The sequence below is a fragment of the Oratosquilla oratoria genome, chromosome 33 (assembly GCF_046742065.1).
Source record: "Oratosquilla oratoria isolate Oo_2021 chromosome 33, ASM4674206v1, whole genome shotgun sequence".
NCBI lineage: Eukaryota > Metazoa > Arthropoda > Malacostraca > Stomatopoda > Squillidae > Oratosquilla > Oratosquilla oratoria.
Window position 1 is genome coordinate 43906716 of NC_134809.1, and position 17767 is coordinate 43924482.

At 38.2% G+C, this 17767-nt stretch overlaps 1 protein-coding gene across 2 annotated transcripts in view; it reads right to left on the reverse strand.

The window, feature by feature from the left end:
* The window catches only part of LOC143017874 (putative cytochrome P450 301a1, mitochondrial), a 50043-nt gene that overhangs the window by 21586 nt on the left and 10690 nt on the right, over positions 1-17767 (reverse strand). For both annotated transcript variants that reach the window (XM_076172881.1, XM_076172882.1), the window contains exons 2-5: positions 13002-13245; positions 9845-10085; positions 4640-4756; positions 4327-4403 (exon numbers count right to left, since the gene is read on the reverse strand). In XM_076172881.1, coding sequence (XP_076028996.1) covers positions 4327-4403; positions 4640-4756; positions 9845-10085; positions 13002-13245 — 679 coding nt within the window. The remainder of the gene's footprint in view (positions 1-4326; positions 4404-4639; positions 4757-9844; positions 10086-13001; positions 13246-17767) is intronic.

A 17767-nucleotide genomic window follows, 5' to 3' on the forward strand; every position in this document is an offset into this window, starting at 1 on the left:
TTATGCACTCCTTTTGTTTACACCCCTTCTAACATCCGGGATCCGTTCGTCCCCTTCCTCATTTCCTTCAATTTTCCTCAGTCCCTCTCTTTTTCTTTTTTCTTCACCTTCCCACTACACCACGAGCTTTCCCCTTCCCTACTAACACAACAAAGGTACTCCCACGTTGTTGACATCGATGAAACTTGAATTTTTCCTGGAGTTCCAAACTTCGCTGTCATTTCGACCGACGTGTGTGTGTGTGTGTGTGTGTGTGTGTGTGTGTGTGTGTGTGTGTGTGTATGTGTGTGTGTGTGTGCGCGCGCACACGTGTGTGTATGTGTGTGTGTGTCTGTACATATGTAAATAATAAAAAGTCTCAAACACAAGAATGTGTACAAGGAATGAAGGTGCCAAAGAAAATAGAAGATATGATTAATTATCAGTTCAACCAAAAGAAGAAGAAAAAAAAATTCAAATTAAAAATATGTATTATAAATCTAATGTGAAAAATATAAACTAGAGGTCAATATGAACAAATATGAAATGAGAAGGTTGTGGTAGGATAGAATAGAATGTAAAATATCGTACTTAAACGAAATTGGTGAAAAGGATATGAGAGGATAAAAATGGCAAACCAAGTAAGGGTATGGAACACCAAAGGAGAAAGGAACGAGAAGATGCATCAAAGATGGTACATATATCTAAAAACAGAGGAAAAACACGATTATTAATAATAACAATAATGATGATAATGATATTAATATTGATAATAACAATAATAGTAATAATGATAATAATAATGATAATAATAATAATGATAATAATAATAATAAATACATATACCAAAGGCTTTTTCCCCCTTACAAGAGAGGTAGCCAAATTATTTTGGCTCCTGGATGACGGGTCATCCCTGCAGTGTCGCAAGAAACAACACATCCACAGCAAGGTCGCTTCATTAAATAGGCGATCCCCCCTCCCGTTCCCTCATGCAGAAATGGAGAAGACGGGGAGAAATCCCTTTGGGCTGCATCAATTTATTTTCCATATATACTCCCTCACCCCCATCCTCCACCCACTCCCCCTCATGCATCACAGCATCATCCATACACAACCCTTCTCCATTCACCCCTATCTGCTGTCCTCTTCCGTTCTTCCTCAACAGACATTCTCCTCTTTCCCAGAGCCGCTTTTGCCCCATCCATCCAGCTCATCCTTGGTCGCCTCCCCATGTTCACCCATTCTTTCAATGTGTCCAAACCATCCTAAAACTCTTTCATCAACCCCATCTCCCAACTCTCTTTCCACCCCTGTTCTCCTCTTCACCTCCTCATTTCTCACTCTATCATACTTCTCAGGTACATCATCTTAAACACATTCAAACTCCTCCTCTCTTATGTTCCATGTTTCTGCACCATACAGTGTTGTTGACACAATCACTCATTAATACAATCTCCTCTTAGTATCCATTCCCAAATATCTATTTCCCATTACACTTTTCAATCCACCGAGGCATTTACTTGCTTCGATCAATCTACATTCTACGTCCACTTCTCCCTTTCCCGCCACATTCCCACCCAAGTATCTAAAACTATCCACTTCCTCCAGTCTCTTTCTCTTAATACTCACTTCCAGTCTGCTGCCACTTTCTCCCCTTGTACATCTCATCACCTTTTACCCACGTTTATCTTCAATTTCCTTCTTTCGCACACCTTCCCAAACTCTGTCACTAACTTCCTCAATCCCTCCTCTGATCCTGCTACAAGAAGCGCAGTGTCGTCAGCAAAGAACAACTGGCTTATCTTCCACTTTTCTCCATTTGTTTAACCTTCTCCAATCCCCGACCCAATACTCTTGCATTTACCAAAGCGACATAACACATCCCTGACGAAGCCCCCCCTTCCCTCAAACCACTTACTCTTTCCATTTCTGATTCTAACACAAACTCTACTACTCTCGTAAAAAATCTTGACTGCTCTTAAAAGCTTTCCTCCTATCCCATATATCTGCGATACCTCCCACAGTGACTTCCTGTCTACCCTGTCATAAGCCTTTTCCAAATCCATAAAAGCCCCCCCAAAAAAAATATCCTTATCTTTTCTTAAAGCTTTCTCACCTATCTGTCTTACCACAAAAATCTGATCTATAACACCCCTATCTGTCCTAAACCCACTCTGTTCCTCACCAATTACTCCCTCTGTTCCTCTCATAATCCTTTCAATCAAGAGACTCCCATAAGCCTTCCCAACTACACTTAACAAACTGATCCCTCTGAAACTACTACACTCACACTTGTCCCCTTTTCCCTTGTATAAAGTGGAGCTATACAGACACTCACCCAGTCCTCCGGCACTCTACCTTCTTTTAAGCAAACATCAAACAACCTCACCAGCCAGTCCACCATCACTGTATCTCCTTTTTCCAGACATTCCTCGTGACACCCATCTAACCCAGGTGTCTTACCTGCTTTCATCATCTTAACAAATGCCTTCACTTCATCTGTCCTTACTTCTCCATTTTCCTAACTCATCACTGTAATTTTCTTTGCGCTTCCCACTGCGACTACCTTTCCCTCCCTATCCTCCTTTACATTTAGCAACTCCCTAAAATACTCTGCCCATCTTCCTCTTACTGCCTTCTCTTCCATTATCATCTCTTCATCTGCACCTTTTATCTTTTCTTCTCTACTTGCTTCGCCTCCTCTTCCTCTCTTAATTTCTTTCCAAAACATTTTTATTACTTTCAAAATGTCCTATCATACTCTTACACCATTTCACATCTCCTCCCTTTTTTGCCTCTTTTATCTTATGATTTACTTCTCTAATCTTTGTACCTCTCATATGATTCTCTTGTCCTATTTTGTAACCATTCTGTGAAAGCTCGCTTCTTCCCTTCTACAACCTTCTTTGTTTCTTCATCCCGCCACTTACTACCCTTCATTCTATTTCCCCGTCCTCCTTGTTCCATACACCATCTTTGCACACCTTGCGACTCCCTCATTGAACCATCCTTAATCCTCCTCCACTCCTAGTTCTACTTTATCCTTCACTCACTCCCACTCCTCTCTCAGCTTCTTCTTGTATTCCTCCTTTTCTTTCTCATTTAAGCAGTTTACTCTAAGCACCTCCCTACTTTCTGTATTTTCCCCTCTTTCTCCACCTATTCTCTACTCTCAACTTACCCTCCACCAAAATTGATCTGATATTCCTCCACTCTCTCTCCTTAGAACAGGTACATCCTTAACTCTCCCTATTATACTCCTGGTTACCACTATATAGTCCATTAAATCTCTATCTACCACCCTTCCATCCATCACCTTCTCCCATGTGTACTTATGCTTGATTTTCTTACTGAACACTGTATTTCCTATTATCAACTCTTTTTCTAGACACATCTCCACCATCAACTCTCCACTATGATTTTTTCCTGGAACTCCACATTTCCCAACCACTCCGTCTACTGTTTCATTTCCTACCCTAGCATTAAGGTCTCCCAATACCACTACATTGACATTTCTCCCTAATCCCTCTATGCACTCATTTAAATCTATTAAAAAAACTTCCCTTTCCTCTACACTCTTCTCACTACCAGGCCCATATGCACTTACAAAAACCCACATCTCCCTTCCCAGCTTCACCTTCATCCACATAAACCTTGAAGAAACCTTCCACTCCACACGTTTGCCTATCCCTACACTTACTAGTATGGCTACCCTTTCTCTCCCTCGTCCTCTCTTCACTCCTGACACCCTCCCAACTACACTCCCAAATTTAAAATCGCCCCTCCCTCTCAACTTAGTTTCACTCAACGCCAACACATCCATCTTTCTTCTCACAAACACACCGCCTACCTCTTCCCTTTTACTTTCATCTGTACCACATCCATGCACATTAAAAGACCCAAACCTAAGGGTACTGGTTGGAAAACTCCCAGACTCTCTTATGCCTTTACCTTTTTCTAGGAATGTCCCTTTGGGGCTACGGGGAGAAGGTAGGCCACATACTACCCTGTATACCGGCACAACAACAACAACAACAACAACAACAACAACAACAACAACAACAACAACGACGACGACGACGACGACGACGATAATAACAACAACAACAATAATGATAATAGTAGTAATAATAATAATAATAATAATAATAATAATAATAATAATAATAATAATAATAATAATAATAATAATAATAATAGTAATAATAATAATAATAATTAAATAATGCTGATGATGATAAGCGTCACAAGTCGAACATCTATTTCAGTCCGTCCACAGATGCAGAAATCATCGAAAAAATAGATTTTTTCGCATTTCCCTTAATAGCTCGGTGTTCATGTACTTACACTCGAGTGCCCATCTGTAAATATTCCTTAGGAAATCCTCTGGTACTTCTTTATTTTCGTTCTGCATGGATGGTATCCTGTCGAAAGAAAGAAATATATATATATATATATATATATATATATATATATATATATATATATATATATATATATATATTCAGATTCAAGTGTCGGTTTAAAATCAGATGACTTAGCGTCTTACTAATCCACATCATCATCAGACAATATGATATATACACACATTAATATATTATTAATATACAATGTATATTTTACCTTCTTTCTTCCTCATTACCGAATTTAGTTTACTTACATGTCCAAAAACTCAAGCGTTACTTGGTCCACCTGGTCCAGGTAATGGACGACATTGTCGGGCTTCATCAGAGGCGCCTGGACTCTACTGCGCATGCGCCACCAGTTCTCGCCCTGCCTGCCCGAACGGATTTCATGTACTGGCTGTTTTCAATAATGCTACTATGTGTATGTGTAATAATGAATGATAAAACTAAAATAAGAAAAAGAAAATAACAATGATAAATAGCAGAGCAAAAGTAATGTAACGACAAGAAGAAAATAGTAAAAATAATAATTGACAAAGTAATAATAATGGTGCCGGTATAGTATGTGGCCTACCTCTTTGAAACTGGTATATTATGTATTCATCTTGTTCTTTGGATCACGTGCTGGACTCGTGAACGACAACTATTTCCCTCCCGGAAGAGAGCTCAGAGCTCGTATGACCAATGTATGGGTAATGCTGTGACCTTACATGCACACAAACACCCAACTCTCCGCCCACGAGAGTTGGAGTAACGACTCGAAGCGCAGCGGTACTGAAATTATTTCAGCCGTGTAAGATTGGAACCCGGACCGCCATAGTGACAGTCGGAGACTCTACCAACCTTGCCACCGAGTTGTGGCCTACCCAATTTGAATGTGCCTTACCTCATGAAAATTTTGAAATAAGGTACCTAACTTACCCTAAATTAACCTAATTGGAAAGGTAGGCCACATATGAAAAACAAAAATTGTAGACCACATCCTAAAGGTAGGCCACATACTATACCGGCAACATAATAATAATAATATAGTAAGATTATAACAACATGATAATGATAAAATAGAAATATATTATAATATTAATATCAATAACAGTAATAAGAATAAAATAGAAATAAAATATAATGATAATATTAATGATAATGATAATAATAATAATGATAATAATAATAATAATAATAATAATAATAATAATAATAGCAATAATAATAATAACGATAATAATGATAATGATAATTATAATAATAGTTATAACAATAATAACGATAATATAATGATACTATTACTACTTATCATAATGAAATATAAGTGAAATACAACAATGACAGCATTAATATCATTATTGATAATAATCATAATATTATTATTACTATTGTTGTTAACAATAGTAATAATAACAACAAAAGAGAAAATAAAATATCATTGATGATATATAACACTAATAATAATGATAACAATAATGTTAATAATAATAGTGTTCATGATAATGATAATAGTATTAATAGTAATAAATAATATTATTAATAATAATAATGACCACAATGGAAATAAGCCATGAGGACCGCAATGGAACTTATATGCTTTTTTGCGTTATCCTCGGCAATTGTAATTGTTATTTCGAACTATGCGTTCTTTTCATTATCTGCACTTCATGTATATTGATTCAATGCCAAATAAACTTATTATTTTCATAAGAAGAAGAAGGGACTTCGGACTGTTGTCTGTGTTATCACTGTGGGGCTGTTTCTGTGTCACTGGCTAAAATGAGTAGAGGGAGGAAGGGGACCAGTCGCCGGTTATCAGCTCCACCTAGTGTCAGCCCCTCCTGATGGAGGTGAGGGGGTTGAAGACAGGTTTTGAAAATGGGCAGCAGGGAGATGATTCTATCCAATGTCCTTCTTGCCAGACCGCTATAAGCACAAACCCACGCTTACTCCTATTTACCTAGTTGTATTCTACGGGAAGGGGAGCTATGCTCTTGGTGTCCCACCTTTGTATCTCGCAACATCTAGTTGTTTTTTCCTTAAAATCATGTATGGTGTTTGCATACACTATTGTTTCGTCCAATTTGTTCCAGACACCCACTACTGTGTGTGGAAAGCTTTTTTTCAGATCTCTTTTATAACTGTGTGTGCATGCGTGTATGTGTTGGCTGGTAGCTTGGCCAATTAAACATTTAGTTTAGTTTATATATATATATATATATATATATATATATATATATATATATATATATATATATATATATATATATATATATATATATATTCCAACATAATATGTTATTACACAAATAAAACCACACCAAAACATCAACGTAAATTAGTTCGTAAGCCCTAGGTCAACATCCTCTCTCTTTCTGACTGATTCTGTTTCTCTCTGTCTCTCTTCTTCTCTCTAGGCTGACCTACGATTAAATAGACTCATTGAGTTACCAATTTCTGTTGTTTCTACTTCCTAACAGACTTTGTACATTCTATTTTGTCACAAATGTCTTTATCATAATATGAACTACGATATTCTATTTATGATTAGTTTATCTGACCTCTGGTATACTTTACACTTAATTATATTCCAACTTCTGGTTTTGGTATTCCGAGTCTTCCGAATCTGTTTTTCGTCGAAGACTTATCCTCCTAGTGAGTGACAAGCTAAAACGCCGAATCTGTTTTTCGTCGAAGACTTATCCTCCTAGTGAGTGACAAGCTAAAACGTTATCAGTCCTGGCATGACTCGTTTCTTCACACGTTTAATATCTTCTGGGACCCGCATTTCTGAATGTGTGGCTAACCTATTTTTCCTACACTAGCATACAGTGCAATACAATACGTGTGTGCATAAACGTGCGTGTGTTCGCATATTTCTCATCTATAATTCACCAGCTGTTCTATCCTTAATATCCCTCAGGTATGGGAATGTTTACAAACCACGACTGAAGAAGGTAAAGGATACTTTACTTTGGACTCGAATCCCATTTCTTGAAATAACACGTGGAGACACGTGGTTTGGGATTAACATTCTGATTCTTCTAAAATGAGGTGTCGTATACTTATTGTCTGAGATGAGAAAGTAAGAATGTTGTTGCGAGCAGATTATAAAAAAAAAAAAAAAAAAAGGATGGAGAGTGCAACAGACCATAAGGCCTACACTGGACAGTCCTATATCCATTTACCATCTGCCATCCCCATCCATACGGTTATTTAATCTTCTCTTTTCAAACAACCAATGATTTCGGCGCTCACTACATGGTTACTTACTAACTCTATTCCATTCGTTCACTACTCTGTTGGTAAACCTGTTCTTCCCTTTTTCCTTCTTAAACCTAAATTTGTCCAATTTGAATTCATTACTACGAACCTACCCTGCTGTCTTGATATGATGACCTAGCCTGTTTAAGTCCTTGTGGGGGTAGAGTACTCAAATGTGTGATGTGAGTGGAGTACTTACAAGGACAGGGGAGTGGGAGTTTTCGGTCGTGAAATAATCATGGGTAAGAGGGAAATGGAATGTCTTGTTCTTTAAAAAAGTATCAGGTTAGGTTAGGTTAGATTAAGTTAGGTCAGGTTAGGTCAGCTCTGGTCAGGTCAGGGTAGGTTAGGTCAAGTCAGGTCTGGTTGAGTTAAATGAGTGGTTCCCAACTTTCTTTTTCCATAAAGCCCCACCTAAGCATCATTAAAATCCTGATGGCCCCCTATGGTGTATAATTAATATTATCAAAAAAGATACATACATAAACATATGTTAATTACACATCTACATACATACGTACATACGCGCAAATATTTTTACGTGTGCATACTATATACGCACCGTATGTGCTAACTCGCACACACACTCATACTAACACAGACCCACTAGGAAAAAAAAAATCATTCTCAAATTGTCCACATTAAAAATAAAATTGACACCCTTGTGGGGCATGCGCTGGGAACCACCGAGTTAGATTCTAAGATTCCGTTACACTTGTTGGAAGAGAGTCATGGGGTGTAAATGAGGCCTGATTCCTTTTAAGTTATTTGTCAAGTGTTCCTACTAGATTTTTTGCATCAAGTTTTGCGGTGGGGACCAGAGGGTCGGGTACAAGAGGTTTGTTGCGAGCAATGAAGTGGGAACATTTGAAGAGGAGTCGGTGCTGCATCCAGAGATGCCTTGTCGGCTTGTTCGTTGCCGGGAATGCCCTTAGCAAGGTCTATATAGAGCTTGGCCTTTAGGTGACGACACCGAACAGAAGGGAACGGATTTCAAGCAGGAAAAGAGTAACAATAACACAAACAACAGTTTCAACAACAACAGCAACAACTACAACACCAACAACATCGCGAGATTGCTCACAAGAAGTCCGTTCAGGGTGGAGCAGAAGTGGGAATCCCCCCACCCTTGAGTGCGACGGAGCCAATTTGACCACCAATCATTATCCGATTGTCACTGTCGTCCTACCCATCCCCATCCCACCTGTCTCGCCTGTGACAACTAGGCGTGACAAAATGGGGAAAAGACACAACATTGTCATAGGAAAGATTCAAATCGTTATTATAATCCTAAAATAGATATGGGTTGTATTATAGTTTCCTTTACTATATACAGAAAAAATAACATATAGATATACTAAGGTTGATTTGGCAGAATGACTATACTTCTTCCATTATCTGGTGACCATCTCCAAAGAAAACGGTGGAGACACCGTTTTCTTTATATTTGCATGTATGACCGGTATAATTAAAGAGACTGCAAAAGGCCCGAAGCCCGCACTCACCTTCTCTATGTAATTACTACATCCCCCTAACCCCACGGAAATTCATAGGTTGGGAGCCGGGGCAACGTCGCCTGACCTGAGATGTCACATCGTTTAACAAGTCTCTTCTTTTCTTTACATGTATAACAATTACTCATATCACCTACCATTTAATAAAAAAAATATATATGTATTTAGAATATTCCATGTTGACATACTCGGGGTAGTGGACAGCTTCCGGTATATGCTGAATGTTTGATTCAGTACATGACAACACGGCAGACAACACCTTGAGGGTCACGAGATAATGGAAATAGTGTAGTGGTAAATCTCGACGTACACCACATCCTGAAGGACTCTTTGAAGTAAATTACAATCCATAAAAACAACTTCAACTTCTTGATCACAGTACAATTTACATTTAAATTTTACAATCTATAATACAAATATTCATAATACTCACCTGCTCTTCAACTACCATACAGAACTAGTCTGTATTTAGATTTTCTTATTCTTCTAGTTAAAACAAAATATAAAATGTGTTTTTAGCTACATAATAAAATGCTCCCGGTATATAGTGTATAAAACCGTGAAAAAATATTAGTATACATTTACAAAAATAGTGAAAATGGGTAATAATTCTAACTGAATGTATAAAATGTAAACTACGAATATTCCCCTCTCTTACTATTTTCACCGAATGCGCGCTAGATCGAAAGGACTTACTCCGGAACCAGTCCAGCCCCTTTCAAAAAGTTGTCACCATCAGCTTCGTATCTGATTTTCTTGAGGGCGAGGAAGCCGGGTCGTAGAGGATTATGTGTTGTTGCTCTGAGAACTTGTTCTACATCCTCCACCTGAGCTGTGAACACCATCGGGGGCAGGCCTGGCAAGTCATAGCGAAAGATGGGCCCGTACTCTTTAACCATGGCCTCCCAGAAGAGGTATATGCGTTTCAAATCCATGTCTGTGAAGCGAAGATAACTTTTAACACAAACTATGGTGATCGGTTCATGATGACAGATACTGATTATTATTTATAAATAAACCAGATCCCGGAAATGCTTTGTGACGTGCATCATCATACTAGTTTTGATTATTATAAGAAATAATAATAATAATCCGATTTTTGTTATACAATGGAGTTCAGAATGCAGAAGCTCATTTGACATGCATCGTCCTGGCCGAGCGCTCATTTGAATTGCACAGTCAACATTCATTGGCAACCGTCATGTTTGATGAAAATCATTACTACATATTTATATATTTTTTCCATCATAAATTTACACCGAAGAAACATTTCTTCAGTCACAAGTAATAGAACAATCTTATTGTAAAATCTAATTTCATCTTTATTATCATTTTAATAGGGTGATTTGTAATAATCGCTAAAGGTGGCTGCACACGCGGTATTTCTCGCTCCCATGCTACTCGCTTTTGCTACTTGCTTTGCTAGGAAACTACATCGTATTTGTCACACAGGAACAGGGAATGTTTTTCTGATTACTTTTGAGTTAGCGAAAACAATTAACAAAGATTCCCGCCAAGCAATATTTACACACAATTCTGTTACTGCAATAGTGAAATAAAAAATAAACTGAACACCGACTTTATAATGCCTTTAATGCTTTAATGAAAGTGTTATGGGAGCCTGTGTATGTATAAATTATAATGAGAACTTACATTTATCTATATGCATATTTATCTATGTATATTTATATTTGTATGTAAGCACCTAGCGGAATTGCACTATAAGGAATTGTAAATACGCGTCGGAACCTAATTCACGCAGAGTAGGCAATTTTGTTTTTGCATTGGATGTAAACATATGCACTCTGTTTCGTGTATTAATTTTGCTTTAAATTATATTAATATAGTGTGTGAACTCTTTTATTTGCTACCCTGAACGTATGGAAACATGGTGGCAGCGGTAAAAACACTTTTCTGTGTGAAACAATTTTAGTGACTTGCAATAGTGCACTATTGAACTATTTAGCATCCCGCATCTTCGAGCACGTCTGTTTTATTTTATTTTATTTTTTCTATTTTGTCTTTATATTGCCACAGCTAGGTTCAGCCTACCAAATTTACGATAGCGTAAGGAAACTTATACGAACTTGCAATAATATTCTTGTGGAAATGGAAAGTGTGACATGGTGGATTACTTCATAATTGCGGGACATCGCCACAGCCATTATTGCCTTCGAAGTTTGTGCCTTGTCTCCTAGCTACTTGCTACTTCCATCGCCTCAGGCTGTATCATCAGCGTGCTCCGAGACCCCTCAACGTCCTCTTGTAACATTATCGATATGTTTATGTCGAAGGGCGTGTCGATGTTGTTAGATAAGTATTGACTTTCGGGTTCACGCGGTACCCATTACTTGCTTCATTCTTTGGCCACATTGAATATTATTGTTACCCCTTGCTGTCCACCCTTATATTTTTGTCTCGGGTATTGTGAGGGGCTAGTACATGCAAAAAATATGATATATGTATTTTCGATATTCATTTACTGTATATTTGTAGATATGTGTGAGCCAGGACCACGTGCGTAGCTCTTGATGTACAGCTGATCCCTGTGTAGACGAGAGCCAGACTGCATTCACTAGCCCCCAATCCTGTCTTCTGAGGATACTTCTTCACGAAGCAATTTTTTTTTTTTTTGCAAGCAGATGACGCTTACAAGTCTGTATTTTCTAGAAGTATACATCTGTATAGTTTCAGTTTGTATATATGTTAAGAAGTGGTCAAACCATACCGCCCCCCCAACTTTGCAAAAGGTCTACTAAACAAAAGCTGCTCTCATTTATTAATAACCAAACATCACCTTAATGGTTCACACTTTCACACTATTACATCAGCATCCTTCTGTTCTTAAATTTTCTGGTGATGATCCCCAATATAAGTCTATTGGTTTTATTCGCCAGTGCGAGGATTGTATTGTAAATACTAATGATTCAACGGGGTCTGAGAAAATTTCTTTTGCAAAGTCACAGCTTGTGCCTAACTCTTTGGCTTCTGAAATGTTATCTGCTTCGTGTCTCAACCCCAAATCTTTGGATTATAATTATGATACATTTAAGTCTAATTTCCCTTTTTTTCTGATACCCCTGCAGGCAATTCCTTTCAATGGTCTTTTAATCTGGCAGATGTTCTTACCTCTAGAATGGGCATTCTTGACCATAGGGTTTCTCAGGCCCAGGCCAGCAAAATCGTAGTTGAAGCCTTAGATTTTCTCTCCCATTCAGAGTGGGTTGATCATGGCACTATTTCTTTGGACAGGTTCCGCCTTATTTTGGAGTTTCTCTTATTCATAATTTTCCTAGCGTCTTTTGCGAGGAGCTGCCTCTCCTCACAGCTATAAGACGGTTGAAAACAAATACATAAACAACTCGCGTATAAACAATACTATGCATGCTCAATTCTATTTACATTTCATATATAAACCCCAGGAATTGTGGCTCATTTGAGCACTCAAGTGAGCAGAAGTTGCTATTATCCAGTTTTCCCAGCATCAAGTCAGAGGTATGCTACAACTTTTGGATAGCAGAAATCAAAACGAGTAGCAAAAGCAAATAGCATGCTAGCTGTAGTTATCTAGTGTGCTTCCACCTATAACCGTGCAATGATTAACTTTTTTTTCTACCGAATTCCATTCCAGGTTTTTATAGTAAAAATGCGCTACTCACAATATAGACGGCGTAATTGTTCATGAAAATGCTAAATACTAAGAAAAAATATATAAATCATTATATAAATGGATGACTGCGGATGCATAAGAGGATGAAAATCTATAACTGAATGTTTTGTTTGCTAAATTCAAATGTTTACCAAATTCCAGTAACACGAAGTGAATTTATGAAAAAATATGCATTGTAATAACCTTTGTGCATGAGAATGGTAGGAAGTGAACCTATTATTGGAAACCGTCTTGGTCCTGGAATACTTTCAGACGGTTTAGCCTTAGTCGCTTGGACATCAGTAGGAGGGCTCGGCATCGTGAAGGTGCCCTTCTTGCACGCAGATGTACTCACTGCAGAGTTGCCATGTTTGCAAATAGTGACACAATTATCTGGCCTCTTCCACACGTTTCGAGATAATTTGAGTATTTTCAAACTAGGAAGCATCTGCAAAAGAAATAAGGAATTCAAAGAAAAATTACTCATGCGAAAAATAGTTCGTGAGTCTTATTTGTTTAACACATTAGAGCATGTGTACTTAAGAGAAATTTTAGAAATAAGAACAAAACTTGTACCTTTGTTGGAGGACAATAATAGACAAACCTGTAATCACGAAGCTTCTTTAAACCCGTCATTTCAAGTCTTTAAATAAACTTTGGCTTGTTTTACAAAATTTGCTACGGGCCGTATCAACCCAATCGCCCGTTGAAATTTGGGGAATGAAAAATGCTTAGTTCAATTCCTATTATATAAAGTTACTTTCTACCATAAATATTACATATTTACAAAATTTGTAACATATATATTTTAGAGCTTACCCTCGCTGTGGCTTCTTTATTCCCTGCGAATTTATGATTGGCAAGCTTTGATATTGTGACTTCCTATACCCAAGTTACTCAATCACAGTTCCTCAAGGGAAACTATTTTGTATACATTATATTAATAGAACCTAATAAATTATATTCTGATTACATAAACTAATTTCTATCCCTGTAACTCGCCCTCAACCCCTCACCTGAATCGGAGGTGAGGAGAGGATCACCTCACCCAAGGGCGACCTGCCACCACCTCCATCCCGCTCACACCTTCCCCTTACTCAGCACGTGTACAAACTTCCCTCGAGCCCACGCCGTAAGCCTCTCCGGAAGTGTAGACTATCCAAGGGCGAAATCTACTTCACACCAGGAAAATTATAAGTAGATAAAGATAAATAATAAAAGAAATAAGGAAATGAATAGATTAACAGATAAATGAAACAAATAAGACAAATGAAATCAATACAAAATAGAGTGAAACAGATAATACAAAATGTACAAATACCAAATACAAAAAATACAATTTTGTCTCCAAACTAGCGAGCACACGGAGCTTCAAAGCACGAGCGAAATGTCACTCTACCCCAACACCTAATTATTCAAATTTCATGGGCTTTCCAATACGTCCACAAGACCTAACTGGAATGATTGAATACTTGTCAACGCTCGCCACTGTCCACACCATCCTTCCCCTAAATTCCTAAACCAACATCAAAGTACAGTGAAGAACACCCAACTGCAGCAGCCAAAATTCCACACCAGCATTAACTGATACACAATCCAAATCCTATCGTATCTAATAATAATACACTCCATTTATAAAAAATGTTGATATTACTATTACTAAAACATATGTATAATAAACAAATAGATAACATTCAGATATTTCCTTTTATTTTATATAAAAAATATCTAGGAAAAAGTGCTTTCGACGATAACATTTGACTTATTTGTTTATTTATTATTTATTTATTCTATTTTATTTGTTTATTAATTGTTTTATTCATTTGTTTGTTTATTTGTTTATTTTTTTTTTGCAATTCCTCGCTAACGGGCCTCTCAAAGCCACCGCCCACTGGTCCGATTTTCGTCAACTGCTCAGAATTCGTTTGAGTAGAAATGACTTCGGCTACAATATATATATTTTTCCGAATCTCCAAACGTCAAAACACCTTTGCGGCTTCCAATAAGAAGTTGAACACACACACACACACACACACATATATATATATATATATATATATATATATATGTACACACACACACACATATATATTGGAGTAACGCGGCAAAATATTTTCTTTAAGGCATATTGAATTGTATGCAACAGCAAATTGAGCTCTGATGAGTTTCCGATGAAGAGCCTGGGTGTCCGCGACGGACACCCAGGCCACAGTAACGGTCATCTGAGTGTCCTTTCCCAGTGGTCACAGTTCCCCTTCCCGCGTTCCTTTCCCCGATATTCAACGTGTCCTTTCCCAGTTTCAGACCAGAATAGCGGTCATTTCTTTGTAATCTTTCCTAGTGCTTACTTTCTGTATTTATAATCATCCATTTCTTTGCTATTGTCACAATTGAAAATGCTAACTGTGATTAGCGAAACGTCTTGTATCCTGTTGTACCCATTAGATGGCTTCTATCGGCACCTTGGTTTTTTCTTTACCACTCCATACTAGAGAGATCTTTAGAAGACTTGAAACTCTTCATCGGAAACTCATCAGAGCTCAATTTGCTGTTGCATACAATTCAATATGCCTTAAAGAATATATATATATATATACACACCGAGAATCAATGTGTCAGATCCTCAGAGAACTTCAAGTACCAGAGAAACTGCTCTTTCTAATAAAGGCATAGCTATGTAGATAACAGATGCGTAGTAAAGGTAGGGGGGAAGGAAACAGAAGAGTTTGAGGTAATTAGTGGACTGAGGCAAGGGTGCATCCTATCTCCAACACTCTTCAACCTCGTAATGGAAAAGGCGGCCAGGGAGAGTCTTAAGGCTTGATTCACACTATCGGTCCGGTCGCGGTCCGCTCTCGGTCCGGTCCAATATTGTCTCATTAATTTCAGTGGAAGCATTCACACTGGCGCTCTCGCTCCGGTTTCGCTCCGGTCACGGTTCCGTCAAAAGATATTTTTACTGGAGCGAGAGCGGACCGTGAGCGGACCGTGAGCGCCAGTGTGAACTCAGTTGCCACGGTCCTGCTCCTCCTGCTCCACTCCAGTCGAGATTCAGCCTTATATAAGCAAGCAGTGTTACCTTCTGTCCTACCAAACCATGGATAATAAAAAAAACCACCACAACGGGATCATGAGAAAGTTAGATAAATGATAAAAATACGTTTTCTTTTTATTTATCACTGATACAATGACAATGCGTACAGCTAGGATATACATAAGCACCAACTGAATAAAATATAACCTACAAAACTTACTTTAATTTTGTGGATTCAGATGAAATGCTAATAGAATTAGTCAAAAGGTAAACCAGAGCTGTATGACCTGACTTCGCTGCACTACAGTGATAACGTGGCGAAAATAAGAAGCTGTGTTGAAATAAGCAGGCAGCTGGGTTGTGAAGGTAAGAAATTCCATACAATAGCCTAATGTCCACTGTGGAAATGCATTTCCTATCCTCACTAAACAATTTTCCTATACAATAATGTTTGCATACTTATCATATTGCCAAGGTACTGAGAGAAAAAAAAATACACATTATTAACCGAAGAAAGAAATTCCATATGTATAATAACAGCCTATTATCCACTGCGGAAATGCATCTCCTTAGCTCACTCAACAAATATTCCTACATAAGTTTGTTTGTCTACTTATATTTTATCATTTTGCCAAGGCATTGAACCAGCTGGGGAGCTGAAATAATTTTTCAGTTTTTCTCTCACGCCAAAAGCCTCCTTTGTAGCATTTCCCCCTCTTCCTCTCATTGGACGTACTGTGTTTGATGGAGGCATGACAACAGTATCTGGTAATGCAACAGCATTTGGGTGTATCAGATTGTGAAGTATGCATGTTGTTGTAATGATTGCATTAGCGTTAGAAGGCATAGCTTTAAGTTTCCTTAAATATATTCTGAAGGTTTGCACTAGAATACCAAATGTGCACTCAACTATCCTCCTGGCTCTAGATATTCTATAATTAAAAATCCTCTTCTCTACCTTATGTTCAGTCTGTGAACCTGGGTAGGGCCTCATCAAATTTCTCTTCAGCGGGAAAGCCTCATCTCCCACTATAACGTATGGTGCAAGCACATCAGTGCCAGGAAGTGCAGCATCTTCTGGTACATTTCAGGTCATCCTCAATTTTGGATAGTATTTTCTCAAATGTCCCTTTGTTCATTCTGAAATAGCTGTGGAATTTACTCCCATCATCAATAAGACGAGGATGCAGAGTATGAAATTCTCATTCAGTCTTCCTATCTTGCAACATAGGATGAACCCACAATATCTTTCTTTTTCTATTTTGTTTTCTTTCTTCTTCTTCATCAAGTGCAATAGCGATTATTGCCAACTCGGCGTCAGAAAAGTCACACATCCTTCGTAACTGGTGGTAAGACTTCTACTGGTGTCCAGGGAGGGGGAATGACGGGAGCGATAGCGGAGCGAGAGCAGACCGTACGTGTGAATACCTCAGAACCGAGAGCGGACCAAGAGCGGAGCGCGACCGGACCGATAGTGTGAATCAACCCTTAACCACCCAGGAGCAAGATTTGACATAGGAAATATAGGGCTTTTAGCCTATGCAAATGACGTTGTGATGATAGCCGAGAATATGGATGAGATTGACGAAATTTTCACACCATTCCAGAACAATGCGGGGGAAGTAGGCCTGGTGTGCAACAAGAGTAAGACCGCAATCATGAAAATGAGTAGAGAAGGCGGCAATAGAGGCAACATGCAGGCCGGATCCCTGCAATATACAGACAAATTCAAATATTTAGGAGCCCTTGTAACGGAAAGAAATGAGATAGAGATTTAAATAAATGAAAGGATTGTAGCAGGAAATAGATGCTACCATGCTCTCTCTACCATCATGAGAAGCAGAAAGGTTAGCAAGAAAACAAAAATGAGAACATACAACATTGTAATTAGACCAACAGTGTTATACGGTTGTGAAACTTGGACATTGACCAAACA